General features: G+C 42.9%; 1 protein-coding gene across 2 annotated transcripts in view; it reads left to right on the top strand.

Moving 5' to 3' along the window:
* The window catches only part of ADGRL1 (adhesion G protein-coupled receptor L1), a 152,568-nt gene that overhangs the window by 116,054 nt on the left and 21,431 nt on the right, over window positions 1–15,083 (top strand). For both annotated transcript variants that reach the window (XM_054977129.1, XM_054977128.1), the window contains exons 5-9: window positions 7,452–8,252; window positions 12,484–12,798; window positions 13,331–13,434; window positions 13,581–13,766; window positions 14,671–14,709. In XM_054977129.1, coding sequence (XP_054833104.1) covers window positions 7,452–8,252; window positions 12,484–12,798; window positions 13,331–13,434; window positions 13,581–13,766; window positions 14,671–14,709 — 1,445 coding nt within the window. The remainder of the gene's footprint in view (window positions 1–7,451; window positions 8,253–12,483; window positions 12,799–13,330; window positions 13,435–13,580; window positions 13,767–14,670; window positions 14,710–15,083) is intronic.

Below are 15,083 nucleotides of genomic sequence, written 5' to 3'. Positions count from 1 at the left end.
CGATGCATAAAGTAGAAGTGGAACAGAAAGGTAAACAACAACATTACCACTGACCCCACCCTTAACCCAGCACCTTGTTTTTTCTCTGTGGCCATATTTAATGTGACCTTCCTTTACCTTTTCTCCTCAATCCTTCTTCTCCTAACCTCCCACCTCCCCTTCCCTCGGTTTTCCCAACTCTCTCTCTTTGGTCTCGCTAATTCCAATTGGCATTCCCCTCCCTTTCCAGAAACAAAGCTTCCAATAACTAAAGAACACCCAGCAAATAAAGGAATAATGCAGTCATCTAATAACCACCCTTCCAAGCCTCTCCATTTTTCCTTGTTCACATGTGGAGGGGAAGCACCATTAATGTCTGGACTGTGGCCGTCCTCTCTCTGGTTTTGTTTCCTTCAGGGGAAATATACTTTTCCAAACGCGTCTTTTATCATTCAACTGATTCTCTCTGCTCCTTTCTTCATGTTTCCATGGCAACCAACTGGGTACCTTGGCCTACCTCAACCACTACTTCTTTCTTTCCTTTTTTTAATTAAAAAATCCCAATTGATTTTTAAGAAATGCTTAAAAAATTGGGGGTTTACATATAAAATTTTGATGAAATGCAGAAAAAAGTGGGAGAGTGTGTTTTCTTCTGTAAAATTTCTGGTTTTGTTTTTATTTTGATTACTATTTGGGCATTTTCCATTAATTCTTCTGGGATTTTTTGCAATTTTTAGATCTTTATATACATATGTCAAACTATCTTTTTTTCATTATAGAATTAAACTGTTATTAAGCGATCTCACAATCCCAGTGGAAATTTATGCCTTTAAACACAAGTGAAAGAAAATGCTACTACACTCATTGTGCCTTCTTTCCCAGACATAGTTTCAGGATCATGCTGTATAGCACAAACTTAGTGCTTTTTAGAAATCAGCTGTTGGACAGAGTAGAGATGTTGTTTGTAGCGTCCCACCTCATTTAATATTCTACAGTGTGTGGGCTGAAATGTGAGAAATATTCAGTGATACATGTTAAAGGGCACTACTTTAAACTTATTTAGAAAAGCGACTTTAATCAGATACATTGATGAAACTGAGGGTCAGCTGTTTACCTCAAGTTCAGATTTACATGGAGCTTCTGCAGTTCTCTGGAGAGAATTCCCAAGCTAAATTTCAAACTGAGGCATCGTAGTCACCTTCTCTTCAATCATCTCAAATGATCTCAGTTGTCTTGAGGAGCTTTTTCTTAACTCTTTTGCGTGCTCTTCTATCAAGATGATGTGGAAATCAGGCAGACCCATAGAAAATAACCTTTTCCCAGAACACACACAAATCATTTATTCCAATTTATTAACCACTTTGACGTGGACATTTTTTAATTTTCTTGCTTACTGTTTCTTTTTGCTTCTTTTCTTTTTAAATTCCTGATCAGTCCTGGGTAATTTTATTTGGGGTTCCCCCCCTTTCCTTTTTTACCTATTTTTTTTTAAACAAAAGCTGCAGTCATGATCATTGGCTCTGTCTGTTATTGGTGGAAGAGGGGGGGTGGCTGGAAGAAGGGGGGGTCAGTCAATGTATTTTTAATTTGAATTTCTTGGCTAGATCTGGAGGTGAAATATCTAATGTAAGTACCAGGAGTCACAGCTGTAATCAGCCCGTCTAAACCAGGGACAAGCTGCCAGGTTAGCACTAGGAATCCAGCAAATTGATTTTATTTCAGAGTGTTAAAACTCAAAAGCCAGGCTTGATTCCACACAACCCATGTCTTTCTTCCTTCTTTCTCTTTCTCTCTCTCTCTTTCTGTTTAGTTTGTTCTAAAAGCACTGTTGATTTTTTTTTCCTGCATTGGTTTGGAATTTTTTCCCAAGATTGGGGATGGAGGCATATACTTATACTATTCTTTTCCACAGGTTTCCATGGTTTTGGATGTGGCTTTTTACTGATTGTTTCCTTCTCTGTTTCTGACATCTTCTCCCCCTACCCCAGAGCACAGTTACCCCCATCCCGACTTAGAAGGCTGAGTCGACTCTGCCCCATCCATGAGGGATCGGAACCAGTTAACGCTTTGTGCTGTCCCCCCCTCGCCAGCGCTTCATTCTTTAATGGTGTGTTTCTCCTCCCGCTGCCAGGAGTCATCCATCCCACCCCACCAACCCAGATGGGAAGCTGGGCTGAGCTGAACCTGTGAGACTCCATGAAGCTGCTTTTTTGGCAACATTGCCAGGCAGGTGTTCACAGCCACCAGGCAGGTCTAGATATCTGGAAGTCCCTGGATTTTTTGCACCCATGTCCTGTTCAGCTACACTTCAGTTATTCATAGGCAAGAGACAATGACACATGCATAAGACATAGCACAGACATATATATGGACAGAACATAGCAATGTATAGATATACACAGATCACATGGTAGCAGATGCATTCAGCTAGATGTATGCATTTGGAAACTGAGAGCAGCACATTCACATGAAAGAATACATGGTGATGAATATGAAATCTGAATACACAAGGCCAACTTTACACATAGAAAGGGACAATTGCACAGACTCATATGCATATGGAAGATGAAACACATGTGTTTAGCAGCATAAGGCGCACACAAATGCACGTTCAGGAGCATACAAAGACTACACAAATACAAATTCACAAAACAGTAGCCACCTGAAGTGCTTTGGCATATTGTTGTGTTATAAATTATTACGTTAAATTTACATGCTCCTATAAGCAGCCTCAGAAATTAGAACATGTCTTGGCCTCCAAGACTCTCATGCCTACACTGAATAGTCATCCCACTTTGGTTGCACTGATTTCAGCCTTTGCACATCTACACATGTTGAGGAATCCAGTCTCAAGAATTTCTTGCCTGTTCAGTATTATACTTTCTTGGCAAGAGAGCAGGCCTTTCATGGGTCCTCACTGAATGTTCTGAAGAAGAAGCCGGGATCAGAGGGAGCTGCCTGATCACTCCACACCTCTCACTCCCAATTAAAATCACTGACAGTTTTACTTGAACAATGAGAAGAAAACATGTGCAACATGCACGGCACAATATTGAAGTAAACTACATCTAGAGTTACTAGGATGATGAAGCGTTCAGATGGTTGCTCTTCCCCTTAAGCAGAGGATGGAGCACCATAGAGGTGGTAAAAATAAGCTGAGAAGCTATGGCTGCTGGAGCTCACAGGTTCAGACTCCATGCTCTGGCTTAATTATAATTATCTTTCAGTTCCAATCTATTTCCCTTAAGCATGACATGCAGGGAGAATTGGATGGGTATGAGCATGACATAAGATGGGTCCTTGGTCCTCTGGGACAAAGTAAGGGAGGGCGGTACTGACTGGGTGGGAGTCAGTCATCTTTCCAGTAATGAAAAGGAACTATCTTCCTTTCTGAAGGAAAAGAGCCTTTGCTGGGTTTGTACCGCATGAGTTTATCAGAGAGAATGAGAGAACGACAAGATACTTTGACCCACTGGTCATGAAATCCTCTTTTCCCCACATGCACTTCTGATCTTGATTTGGAGGGTTCTGCATAGGTCTCCCATTAAACCAACCTTAGTTCTTATTCTGGCCACCAAACCCAACAAACTTTGCTCTCTGCTAAATTGTTCTTGGCTAGTGGTGGAAGGTGGCTGTTGCTAAAAGAAAGAAAGAAGACAATGAGGATGGGTCCTGGGTGAGTTCTCACTATAAGGAAAGTGATAGTAGTATAATAATAGCATAAGACTCAAACAGTGCAATCCTAAGCAGAGTTACTCTAGTCTAAACCCATGGAAATCAATGGGGTTAGACTGGAGTAACTCTGCTCAGGAATGCACTGAAAATCTTTATCACTAAAAATCAAATGTCTGCAAAGGCATTTAAGTGACTCTTGAATTATTTTAATCTCGATTTAGGAAGACTCATTACAAGAAGTCCAGATGGGGAACCATGTTAATCTGTAGCAGCACAATAAAAAAGAGTCCAATGGCACCTTAAAGATTAATCGCATTTATTCCAGCATAAACTTTTCTGGAAGTTTTTCTCGTAGAAATTTATGCTAGGTTAAATTCTGTTAGTCTTTAAAGTACCACTGGACTCCTGCTTCATTATGACAGTGTTTCAGAACTGTGGACCAGCCAAAGATAAATAGCTAACACAAAGGGGCCACTGTACAGTGTCATAAAATCCAGCTGCTTTACAATAAGTTGTTTTCATGTGGTGAATGGCAAGGAGTCTAAATAGATCTCTGTATACCTAGTAGTCCAGGAGTGATATGAAATAATCTCTCTTTCCTGCTAATTAAAACAAGAAAGGAAATTTACACTTGCTAATTCATGCCCTGCTGTATCTGTGCATTCTTTTAGAACAGGGTGAAAAGGATAGAGGGTGGGCTGCTGCTTATACCATCCTATAGTGGATACAGGTGCCCTACTCCCCAAAAGAAGTCTGTGTACTTCAAATGATAGTGTTTTATTAGATATATGTTATGGGCCTGTATTAACATACAAAATGTAATGAGTGATATATAAGGAGCAGCCTGTCTCTGGACCACTTCTAGCTCTAGAGGAAACTGGATTTCATCAGTTGAGAGGAGGAGTCTGGCGCCTTGGACTCTTTGGGGTTCTAGACCCATCACTGTCAGTCACTGTGAGTTCTCCCTTCCATATGCCAGTTTTCCCTAGTCCCCACAACTGAAATTAGGAAGTAGAATTTGCCCACAATTACTAAGGAAGAAAGATCAGGTTGATTTATTATTACTGAGACGATGCAGGGTCACATCTCCATAGAGACCAAAACACTGTGAATAATTTTGAGTGAACTCGTCAGGTTGCTGAGTCAGCCTTGCATTCTCTTCCTGGAGTTACCCAGGAACAGTGGCCATTGGAAACAGCAGGCACAATCCAGCATACTGTTAAACCCACATAATTCCCATTGCTTTCAATGGAATTCAAAACTAGCTTAACTGTGGGATAGATTGTGTACAGTTTTGCATTGTCCTCTCCCTTCATGTAAGTACTTATACAAAAATGAATCAGAAGCACATCTTTGTCCATTCATACTGGCATGGCAGCTTAAAGTTCTGCCTAGGATCCAGGAGAGTAATGGGGATATATTAACAAATATTTTGCAGGGGATAGCATTGCCAGAATCCATGACTGGTGCCAGTCTCTGTGTTGGATCTGCCATTAATTTCTGGAGCTCTTCTCCTCTACTTCCGGGTGTGTTCTGACAAGGTTTGATGTTACTGACTCTCGCCAGAGTCTCTGAGAGCACTCTAAGTTATGCCCAGCCCAAATAAGCTTCATTCCAAACTGTGTCCAGAGTGACATGGCACATCACAGAAACTGTGCGTATTTAATAAAGGCAGAGCAGAGAATTCACTTCTGCAACCACCAAATCTGCTCCCAGACATTCTGGGGCAGATCCATAGTCCCCCTTTGGTTACATTCCAGTGAGAAATATATTTGATTTCAGATGGGCAAACAGCAAGCCAGCACTCAGCAGAAACTAGGAGTGCTGCGGATCAAGTTCCTTGCCCTTTTATGATGACTTCCTGAACTCTAAAAACTAGATCTCATTTGCACCATTTAAGGCTTGACCACTTCTTTATCTTTTGGGGGCTTCTCTGTGACACCGCACGTACTGTGCTGGAATAGACAAGGTGAATTCTCTGCTATAATGCTGCTCTGCTCACCCCACTCCACCCCCTCCTTCCACCACTAAATGCTTTTTTTCTCCCAGCCTTGCTCCAGCTAACCAGAGGCAGACCCTTGCAGAATGGCTAGCTTGAATTGTCTTCCTTTCGAACTTTTTCCTTCTGGCTTTCCCCAAGATTCCAGGCTGCCAACTGAGGCGTGGGAGGAAGGGAGGGTTTCCTTTCCCATTTGCCCAGGCCTCCCTCCCACTCTCACTTCACTCCTTCACTACCCTGCCATGCGCACTAGTCTCATGTCCCTTGCTGATCTGAATCAAACCTGGCTGATAAGTTGCTCCAGTGTCACCCAGGATATGAGAAGCAGAGGCTTTGGGTAGAATCATCCCTCTGCCATGATATGGTTAGCTCTTCTTTCCAGAAGGGAACCAGTCCCTCGGCTAATCCACAGCTCTCTGTCTTTAGGGATTTAAAGTAGTTTCTTTCAGCAGGAAGAGGAAGCACCCAATGTTTTGCATTCAGTGGGCTTTTAATTGGCCAAACATGGGAATTTTTAATGCTTGTTTTTCGTTCTCCATTCCTCTTCATCTATGTTTTGCTCTATGTACCAGGACAGGAGGTTTAGGGCTAGCAGATCTTTCCTTTTCCCCTAGAAGAATGCTATCTAGGAGGAGCTGGGAAGCAGGGCTCCCTGATCCTGAACTCAGCTGCTTCATCACTTTCTGTTTTTAAGGAAATGCATTGGGCTGACTTGTGGCCCTGAGAGGATATTTAGCTTCAATCCAGGGAAGAGTAATGGCTATTAATATGCCATTAATATCCCTCCCTCCTACCTCCCATTTCAAGAAGGTAAGAAGGATTGAAACAGCTATTTCAAGAGCCCTTTAAGTTACTAGAGCTGAATTGGGAGCCCCTGAGAGAAATGAGAACAAAAAGAATGAGATGCAAAAATAGCTATTGGTGTTTATGCCAGCACAAAGTGGGGTTTAAGTGCTGCATGGTGGCTGGCGTAAATTAGCCTTGGCCCATGGAGCTAGTGGAACTGGCAATCTCAAATGCTTCTCAATCCCTGTGGAACAGAAACTTTGTGGGAGTGCTATGGAGCAAACAACAAACATGTCCCTGCTCTAGAGAAACCCATAGGCTACCCAGACCCACAGAGCAGGCTAGCATGTACTATTCAATGGAGCACTTAGGACAGACAGCCTTACTGCTGTTTACTGAGCCCTTTATTTTTGAAAATCTGAATCGACAGCCTTAATTTCCGTACCATTAGGATGTAACCCCCATTAGTTCCAATGGAGAGGCTCTAATGTAGATAACATGGGGAGCTAGCGCATGTTAATTGTATCCTGTAGCTTTTAACCTTTCTTATGCTGACTTCCACAAAGCATGTGGCCAAGGAATAGGGGCTAGATTTGTCAGTTCAGCAGCACTCATGCTTAGCTTTCTGCTGCTCAGATTTTAGCAGGAAAACAGTTTGACATCCTCTGCTTAATGTAGCAAAAGGGGGGAAATAATTTGGAACCCCAAAATTCCCATTTTAATTTGATCTAGAGAAAGTGTTTCTTTCCTCTGTGATGCTTTCCTGCCCCCAATATTTATTGTCACTGAGCCGTCTCTGCTCAATAACAGATAAAAGTCTCATGATTGCAGCTGCTCTCAAAACTCAGCGCGGATTTCACTTCTCCTGCCAACAGCCTTTTACAAATTTATCCTTTCTTCTCTCTCTCTCTTTCTCTCTCTCTTTCTTTTTTCTCCTGTTCTGTCATATTCTCTCTGGATTCCCCCTCCCTTTTGCCCAATTGTCCTTTCCTCCCCCTTGCCCCCTCCTTAGTATTCGTTTGCCCGGGGACGCTGCACAAGATCCTGGAACCTACCTCGGCCCATGAGTCGGAACACCAGTCCGGAGCCTGGTGCAAGGACCCTCTTCAAGCTGGAGACCGAATATATGTTATGCCATGGATCCCATACCGGACGGACACACTGACGGAGTATGCTTCATGGGAGGACTATGTGGGTGGTCGACACACAACCACATATCGCCTGCCTAACAGGGTCGATGGCACAGGCTTTGTGGTGTATGATGGTGCAGTTTTTTACAACAAGGAGCGGACACGCAACATTATCAAGTATGATCTGCGGACACGCATTAAGAGTGGAGAGACAGTTATCAACACAGCCAACTACCATGACACCTCACCCTACCGTTGGGGGGGCAAAACCGACATTGACCTAGCTGTGGATGAAAATGGGCTGTGGGTCATCTATGCCACTGAAGGCAACAATGGGCGGTTGGTGGTGAGCCAGCTCAATCCCTACACACTACGCTTTGAGGGCACATGGGAGACTGGCTATGACAAGCGCTCAGCGTCCAATGCCTTCATGGTGTGTGGAGTCCTTTATGTGGTACGAACAGTTTATGTGGATGATGACAGTGAGGCAGCTGGGAACCGTGTTGATTATGCCTTCAATACCAATATGAACCGTGAGGAACCCATTTCATTGACCTTCCCCAACCCCTACCAGTTCATCTCCTCCATTGACTACAATCCACGTGACAACCAGCTCTATGTATGGAACAACTACTTCGTCCTACGCTACTCACTTGAGTTCGGCCCACCTGATCCTAGCACTGGTAAGATATAACCATAGCATCTAAATGGTGTTATTGGCAGGTGGGGGGAGGGGGAAGGATTGGAAATCATTGGTCAACAGTTTCTCTAACCATAGGATTTTCAAAAATATTAGAGGACAAAATAGCATTGCTAATTTGGAGAGACACCAATTTTTTAATATATGTATAGTATTCTAAGTACGGTATCCATGATCTTTGTGGTATTTGTATTTCTATTTTAAAACAAACTGGGAGCATGCAAAGGATTGTGGGAGGATGGAACAATTTGGAACTTCCCACCTCAAAATCCTCCCATCCATGGTTCTGCAAGCTCTCATTGGCTTGAGCAGGCTAATTTCCCCTCCCCTCTTTTTTTCTTTAATTGACTCAGCTGGTGTGAACATTCTGTGCTTCTAGGAGCATATTCAGTCCTCATCAGGCCATTTTAGAATTGTTTTCTTTTGGCAAATTTATGAAGTCATATTTTTCTGTATACCTGGGATAGCCCCCATATATATCAAAATCTTTACCCTGCCTATGGATGGCCCAGTTTTGCTGCCGTTGTGATTGGCATGGTGGGCCAGCCACTTCGATATAGCAACAGTGCTAATGTTTATAGACAAGCTTTCACAAAATGCATGTAGTTTAAGTTGGCCACACTTTAACTTGAGCTAAATACCAACTAAAGTGCATGCACTTAAGATATGCTGCAAGCACTTGCAAGACATTGAGCCAGTGACTTCCCCCAGCTACTACTACTCTGTATATCTGCCATCCATCATATTTTGGGAAACATTCAGCTATATTATGGCAAGAGAATGGCTTCAGTCCCAGAGCTAGCTTTTTGAAAATATCTTCCTTTTCACTACTTTGCCACAAGCAGGTCTTTTGGTTCCAGTCATACAGCAAGAATCAGAGAATGTACTTAGCTCAATTCAAACTCCCTGTGACCTCAACAGAGTTAGTGTGTGCCTGAAATCCTGACAGTTAGCATCACGTGGAGTTTAAATTGACACAGATGGATTGTCTGATGTGCAGCATTTGGCAGAAGTCTAGAGTCTACAAAAACTAATTCCTTGAAGATGGACTGAGGAAGGGGAAAAAATCCAGTGCTTATTTTAGACAGAATAAAATCAAGATCGGCTTTGCCCAGGTGGCAGCAGCAGATCTAGATATATTTAGAACCACATGTAGCTAATTTCCTTCTCTCCCTTTGTCTGATCACCCTGACTCCACAACTGCTGTCTGGGTAGCAGCATTCGAGCTTATGCTTATGCTGTGGGTGGGTGAATGGAATTCATCCCTGATGTGAATGCAGCACTGGCAGTTAAACTGAACTATGATTATGTCTGCAGGCATGGACCATTTTTAGGATTTGGGTGGGATAGAGATTAGGGCCAAGATAGATGGACTGCTGGAGATCCATGAAACCAGATCTTTCTGGTGTGTGTTTTTAAATGGAAATAGTAGCCATGTGGGGATATCAGTTTGGTTTGAGCAATATGGGAGGAGAAGACAGGGTTTAATCCCTACCATGTGTGGCCTCACCAGTTGAGAATGACCCCACACCCCTGTGCTATTATTAGCCTTAGAGGGAAAAAAGTTACCCACTATTTGCCTTTCTTTGTTCCCTTCAAGGGCTAGCAACAACCTGGGAAGTGAGTGGGGGGGGGGTTCCAATCCATGAAATGCATGGAGGGAGGATTAAGCCTCCCTCCATGACCAATTACAGTGGTCCTGCTCCTAATATGGATGCACACACACACGCACACACTAAACAGCTGCTTCCATTTTGAAAATGCTGGGAAAATCTGTTCATGGATCTCTCAACATCAAATCTAGTTTGTCCCCTAGATTTAGGCTTCTCACCTTAGAAATCTCACCTTAGAAATTGCCCTTTGAAGATGAAGCAGAGGAAAAGGCCATTGTGGCCCCTCTCTCCCATTCCATCTGCTGTTGTCTGTCCCCCTTTCTCATTTGCTGTGGTAAGCAGATCTCCAGGTGTGCTAGACTAGAGGACAGGTGGGAGGGAAGAGAACAAGATTAAGGAGTTTCAGGTAGGTAGCCGTGTTGGTCTATAGTACAACAACAGGACTTGAGTCCAGTGACATCTTATAGTGCTGTTTTTTTACTGCTGAATTGTATATTATTTATAGTTTTTAAATGGAAATTTTAATGTAGATTTAAACTTTGTTGTCATCTGTTCTGAGCCCACTCTTGGGGAGAGCAAACTCTAACTTAAATAATAAATAATAATAGACCGACAATATTTTTCAAAGGTATAAGTTTTTGAGAGTCAAAGCTGCCTTCTTCAGATAAGACTAATGAGGGAAAGGATAGGAGGAGCTCTGGCTCCCCTTTATACCATTTCAACCGGAAATTTAAAAGGAAGTGTCCTGGGTAAAAGGTGACATGGCTGGCGGTTACCTTCAAAGTTAACCGAATCTTGCTAAACTTGTCAAATAGCAGCAATTACATTTATATTGAACATTTGTTCAATTAAAAAAGTATAATCTTCAGAAGCATTGTCATTGTGTTCATTATTACCATTTAAAAATTAAAAATGGCAAGAATGAGGCTTACTTTTGCTTAGCCCAACACAACCAGTGTAATTCGCAGCAGCCAGACGCTGGGTTCAGCCAGTGGGGAAACACTACAGAACATAACTAAGCAGTACCCAGCCACAAGCACAAGGCATTCCCTTGCTTCAGTTTGCTTCTGTTGGGCTAATTTGCAACAGTGTCCCTTGCTTCAGGTTGGTTTGGGTGGAATGGATGTGATTCTCTGGTGTGATGTTGGTCCCCTTGCTTCACTTTGGTACTGGGGGGATTCCATACTCATGCTTCAGTTTGTATTGGGCTTTCTCTGGGATGAGCTCAGGTTACATTTGGGAGTGTGCCTTGGCCATGGCAGCCTTGCCCCAGTGTTTTTATGCAATGGAAATCAGCTTTGACCTTTTCCCCATAGGAAACAATGGAGTGGCTGGCGGTACCTTGTTCAGGGGCTCATAAAATTGGTCCCTGGAGTCCAATCTTCCTGAAACTTGGAGATTCTTTAGAGGACAGATAGGAGTAGGTTTTTACCAAATTTGTTGAAGTTTGGTTGAAAAATTACCCCCTCCGGCTCACCAGATATCTCCCAGAGTGATTTTCCCATAGAAAACAATGGCTGAATTTTTCGGAGACACCCAAACGAAATTAGAGAATCAGTTTGAAATTCGGGGAATTCTGATTTTTTTTTTTCAAATTCAGTAAAAAAAATAATGGATTTACCAAAAAAAATTGGGTGCGCACCCCTGGTAAACAGCCTAAATCATCCAAATTATAGTTTATACAAACTTCATCTGATCTAATGAATCAAAACCAATAATATTTACATTATTTTAAGCATACTAGCAGAAGTAATTCTGATATGGTGCTCCTCATTTAATATTACCAAAAAAAAGCCAAGGAGAAGAATTATTATGACTCATGAGCTATTGGCCAGTAATAGAAAGGGATCAGAAAACTGGGAGTGAAGTGCACAGGAAGAAAAGAATAAACAACTTCCCTCTATCATAATTGGAAGATGGCAGCCTCCATCTTTACCGTCTAATGCATATCTTTGCAATCATGGCAGCAAAGAACTCATGTACTAAAATCTGACATTCTCTAGAATCTAATGGATGTTTTGGAAGTGTATTGTCTGCCAAGTGTGACTCTGTACTACATTACTGTGTACTACATTAGGATCCCTGGCTGTGATGCTAGTTTTTTTTACTCCATGGGGGAACAAATAGCTAAAAGTAAATAGTGGGGCACCTGCTACGCATACAGAAGGGCCAGATTCACTTACTGGCTTTTCTAGTTGAAAGTATATTGGGTTGCAGAACTAGGAAAGTCCTCTACATGAGACTTTGAAGAGCAGTCAAGTAGACAGTTGAGGACTAGATGGGTTAGTAGCCTGACTCTGTCTGTGGCAGCCAGTTGTTTAATCTCATGGGGGTTGATTTTGGATTTCCAATGCTTTTTTGGAGAGAAACTCCAAAGAGTTCCTATAGAGAGACCTATTTGTGAAAAAATTCCCCATGATTTCTACTGGGAGCTCATGTTCTTCAGCTTATTGCAGTCTGATGACACACAGAAAAGCCTTTGAGATAAAATTCATTTTGCTGTGTGCACAGTGTAAGAAAACCTTGGGAGCCCAAGGACTGAAATGCGGAGACATTTGTGTGTGGGAGGGAACCTCTCTCTAATTGCCTTTCTGTCTACAGGCCCAGTTACCTCGACACCAATCAGCACTACAACCACTATTCGTCCCACTACAGTCACCAGCACAATCTCACCTGCTGCTACAACAACAGCACGCCAGGCACCTCTCACCACCCATCCTATTGGTGCCATAAACCAGAAGGGAACAGAGCTACACCCAGTCACTGCCTTAGTACCCAGTACCCGCCGCCCACCAGCAAACAATCAACATATTTCTCCAGAGCTTTTTTGTGAGGCCAAGGAGGTGCGACGTGTCCAGTGGCCAGCCACTCAACAAGGCATGCTAGTTGAAAGGCCCTGCCCTAAGGGTACTCGAGGTAAGCTAGCCCCTGGCAAAGAGGGCCTACATATGTCCCAAGCCCAGAAGTATTATCTTTGAGTGTTGGAGGCATGTCCAGCTGGTTAAGTGCAGAAAACTAGGGCTTGGGCTGAACAATTTTCTCCATTAGATGAAAGTATTTTGCAACTAGGGATTGTTAGGATCTTTTTCATGACCCAGCTCCCATGCCACTCATTTAAAGAACACTGAGCTAATTTGAGATTCTCCTATGGCTGATTCACTTACTAAGCTTCAGCAGTTTGAACAGTTGTGGCTCTATAGATGGCAAATTCAGAAGGACGAGCTGCTCCTTCCACCCCATGCTAATAGAACTCTTCTATTAATTGCAAGGGTACTAAGCCATTATCCTAGTTCTGTAACCCTTGCCATTTTAGTCAGAGGTAAGAAATGGGCTGGCTTTGGAGGATGGCAGGTGGTGGATATGCACATATAACCGATCAGCCTGAGTATGTGTGCTTAAGCAACCAGTCTCTCTCTTTTCTCCCATACCCCTGCTCCCCTATTCACAGGCATTGCTTCCTTCCAGTGTCTTGCTTCCCTTGGAATCTGGAACCCACGAGGTCCTGACCTCAGCAATTGCACAAGTCCATGGGTCAATCAAGTGGCTCAGAAGGTACTATTCTTCTCTCCAAAGCCTTCTTTGTCATTGCAATGAGAATCAGTCAGACATGTGATACTCAGAAGGGTCAGAATTTGTGCCTGCACAACTCTTTCTACCTGACTGAGGCCATTCTGCATTCCTTCCTTCTTCCTTGGCAGATCAAGAGTGGAGAGAACGCAGCCAATATTGCCAGCGAACTAGCCCGCCATACACGAGGTGCCATCTATGCTGGAGATGTTAGTTCCTCTGTCAAACTGATGGAACAACTCCTGGACATTCTGGATGCCCAGCTCCAGGCACTGCGCCCCATTGAGAGAGAATCAGCTGGCAAGAACTACAATAAGGTGCCTGGTGGTGTAATGGCTTAGAGAAGGGTTCTGGGGTTGACAAACAATGGAGCCTGATCTTAGAGGGCTCTGTGTCCTCGATTTTTACTTTGGTTTTTCCATTAATCAAGTAGTTCTGGGAGTTAGGACAGAAATACAATAGGTTAAACTTTTATTCCTGCTGTGATGGAGGAAAATGTCACCTATTAAATTTCTGCTCACTGTGCAGCTATTGAAAGCACAGAAACCACCAGAGAAAGGCAGCAACCATGGAGTTGAAACAAGAAGTGTGGCAGGAGGTTTGGGGCCCCTGGGACACTGGGAAGTGTAGTTACATAGGCACAGGAGGATATGGCTGAGAAGGAAAAGGAAGGGCTAGAAGCCAGGAACCCACAACCACGTGTTTCAGGTAACCAGCAGTAACTCTAAGGTGCAGGCCACCAAGCTGCACAGCTTTCATTTTAGTGAACCTTGCTTAGAAATTTTGCACAAGTTCCACTAATATGAATGGAGGGCAGACAATAGCGGTGCTCATTGCCTTTGCCCTTACTAGTTGTCAGTTTTAAAATTCACCTATTAATGTAATTGGAATTCAATATGAATATTTTATTTATGACCTGGATATGCTTATAAAAATCTTAAGAACATTAGGTTTATTCTTTTAACATAAGAAAATAAACTAAAAAATAAGGATGAGAGTATGAAGATAAAATAACCTGTACATTTGAATCCCAAATTTCCAATAAAATTCACCTTTTTATGCAGAAAATGCCCTTTGCCTCTTGGTTGATAGCTGCTTACAGGCCCCATAAATCCTATCCCTGCGCGCATTTCCTGTCATCACAGTGTTCTAATAAGTGCTTCCCTCTGTTTCTCCCCCTGACCCACTGCTCACTCTGGGCATGGATGCTGCACCCTGCAGATGCACAAGAGAGAAAGGACATGTAAGGACTATATCAAGGTGAGTGTCATTAACAGATCTTGTATGTGAAACCCAGGTAGGAACTCCTGCCCAAGAGGCAAATGAACCACAACTTTGGATCTCAGAAAGCATCTGAGGCTCAGTTGGCTTGATACCCTTGACTGCAATATGGTACCTGTAGGCTTATACCAAGAAGAATTGCCCCAGTGGGATTACCTTCAATTTGCAGCAGAACAATAAGCAAGACACCTTTCTCCAGTCCTGTGAAATTGTTCTGGAGTTATAATTCAGGTGTGAGATATTGGAATGGGGCTCCCAAATGGAGGTCTTCCAACACTAAATTGTGGAGAATTCATATGTGCTTGTCCAAGGTGGTAAAATAATCATGGCCATTTCCACATGGCTTACCTTGT

Source organism: Eublepharis macularius, chromosome 4, assembly GCF_028583425.1.
Source record: "Eublepharis macularius isolate TG4126 chromosome 4, MPM_Emac_v1.0, whole genome shotgun sequence".
In the NCBI taxonomy this organism is placed as follows: Eukaryota; Metazoa; Chordata; class Lepidosauria; order Squamata; family Eublepharidae; genus Eublepharis; species Eublepharis macularius.
The sequence above is the reverse complement of the archived record's forward strand: the minus strand, read 5'-3'. Positions and strand labels throughout refer to the sequence as shown.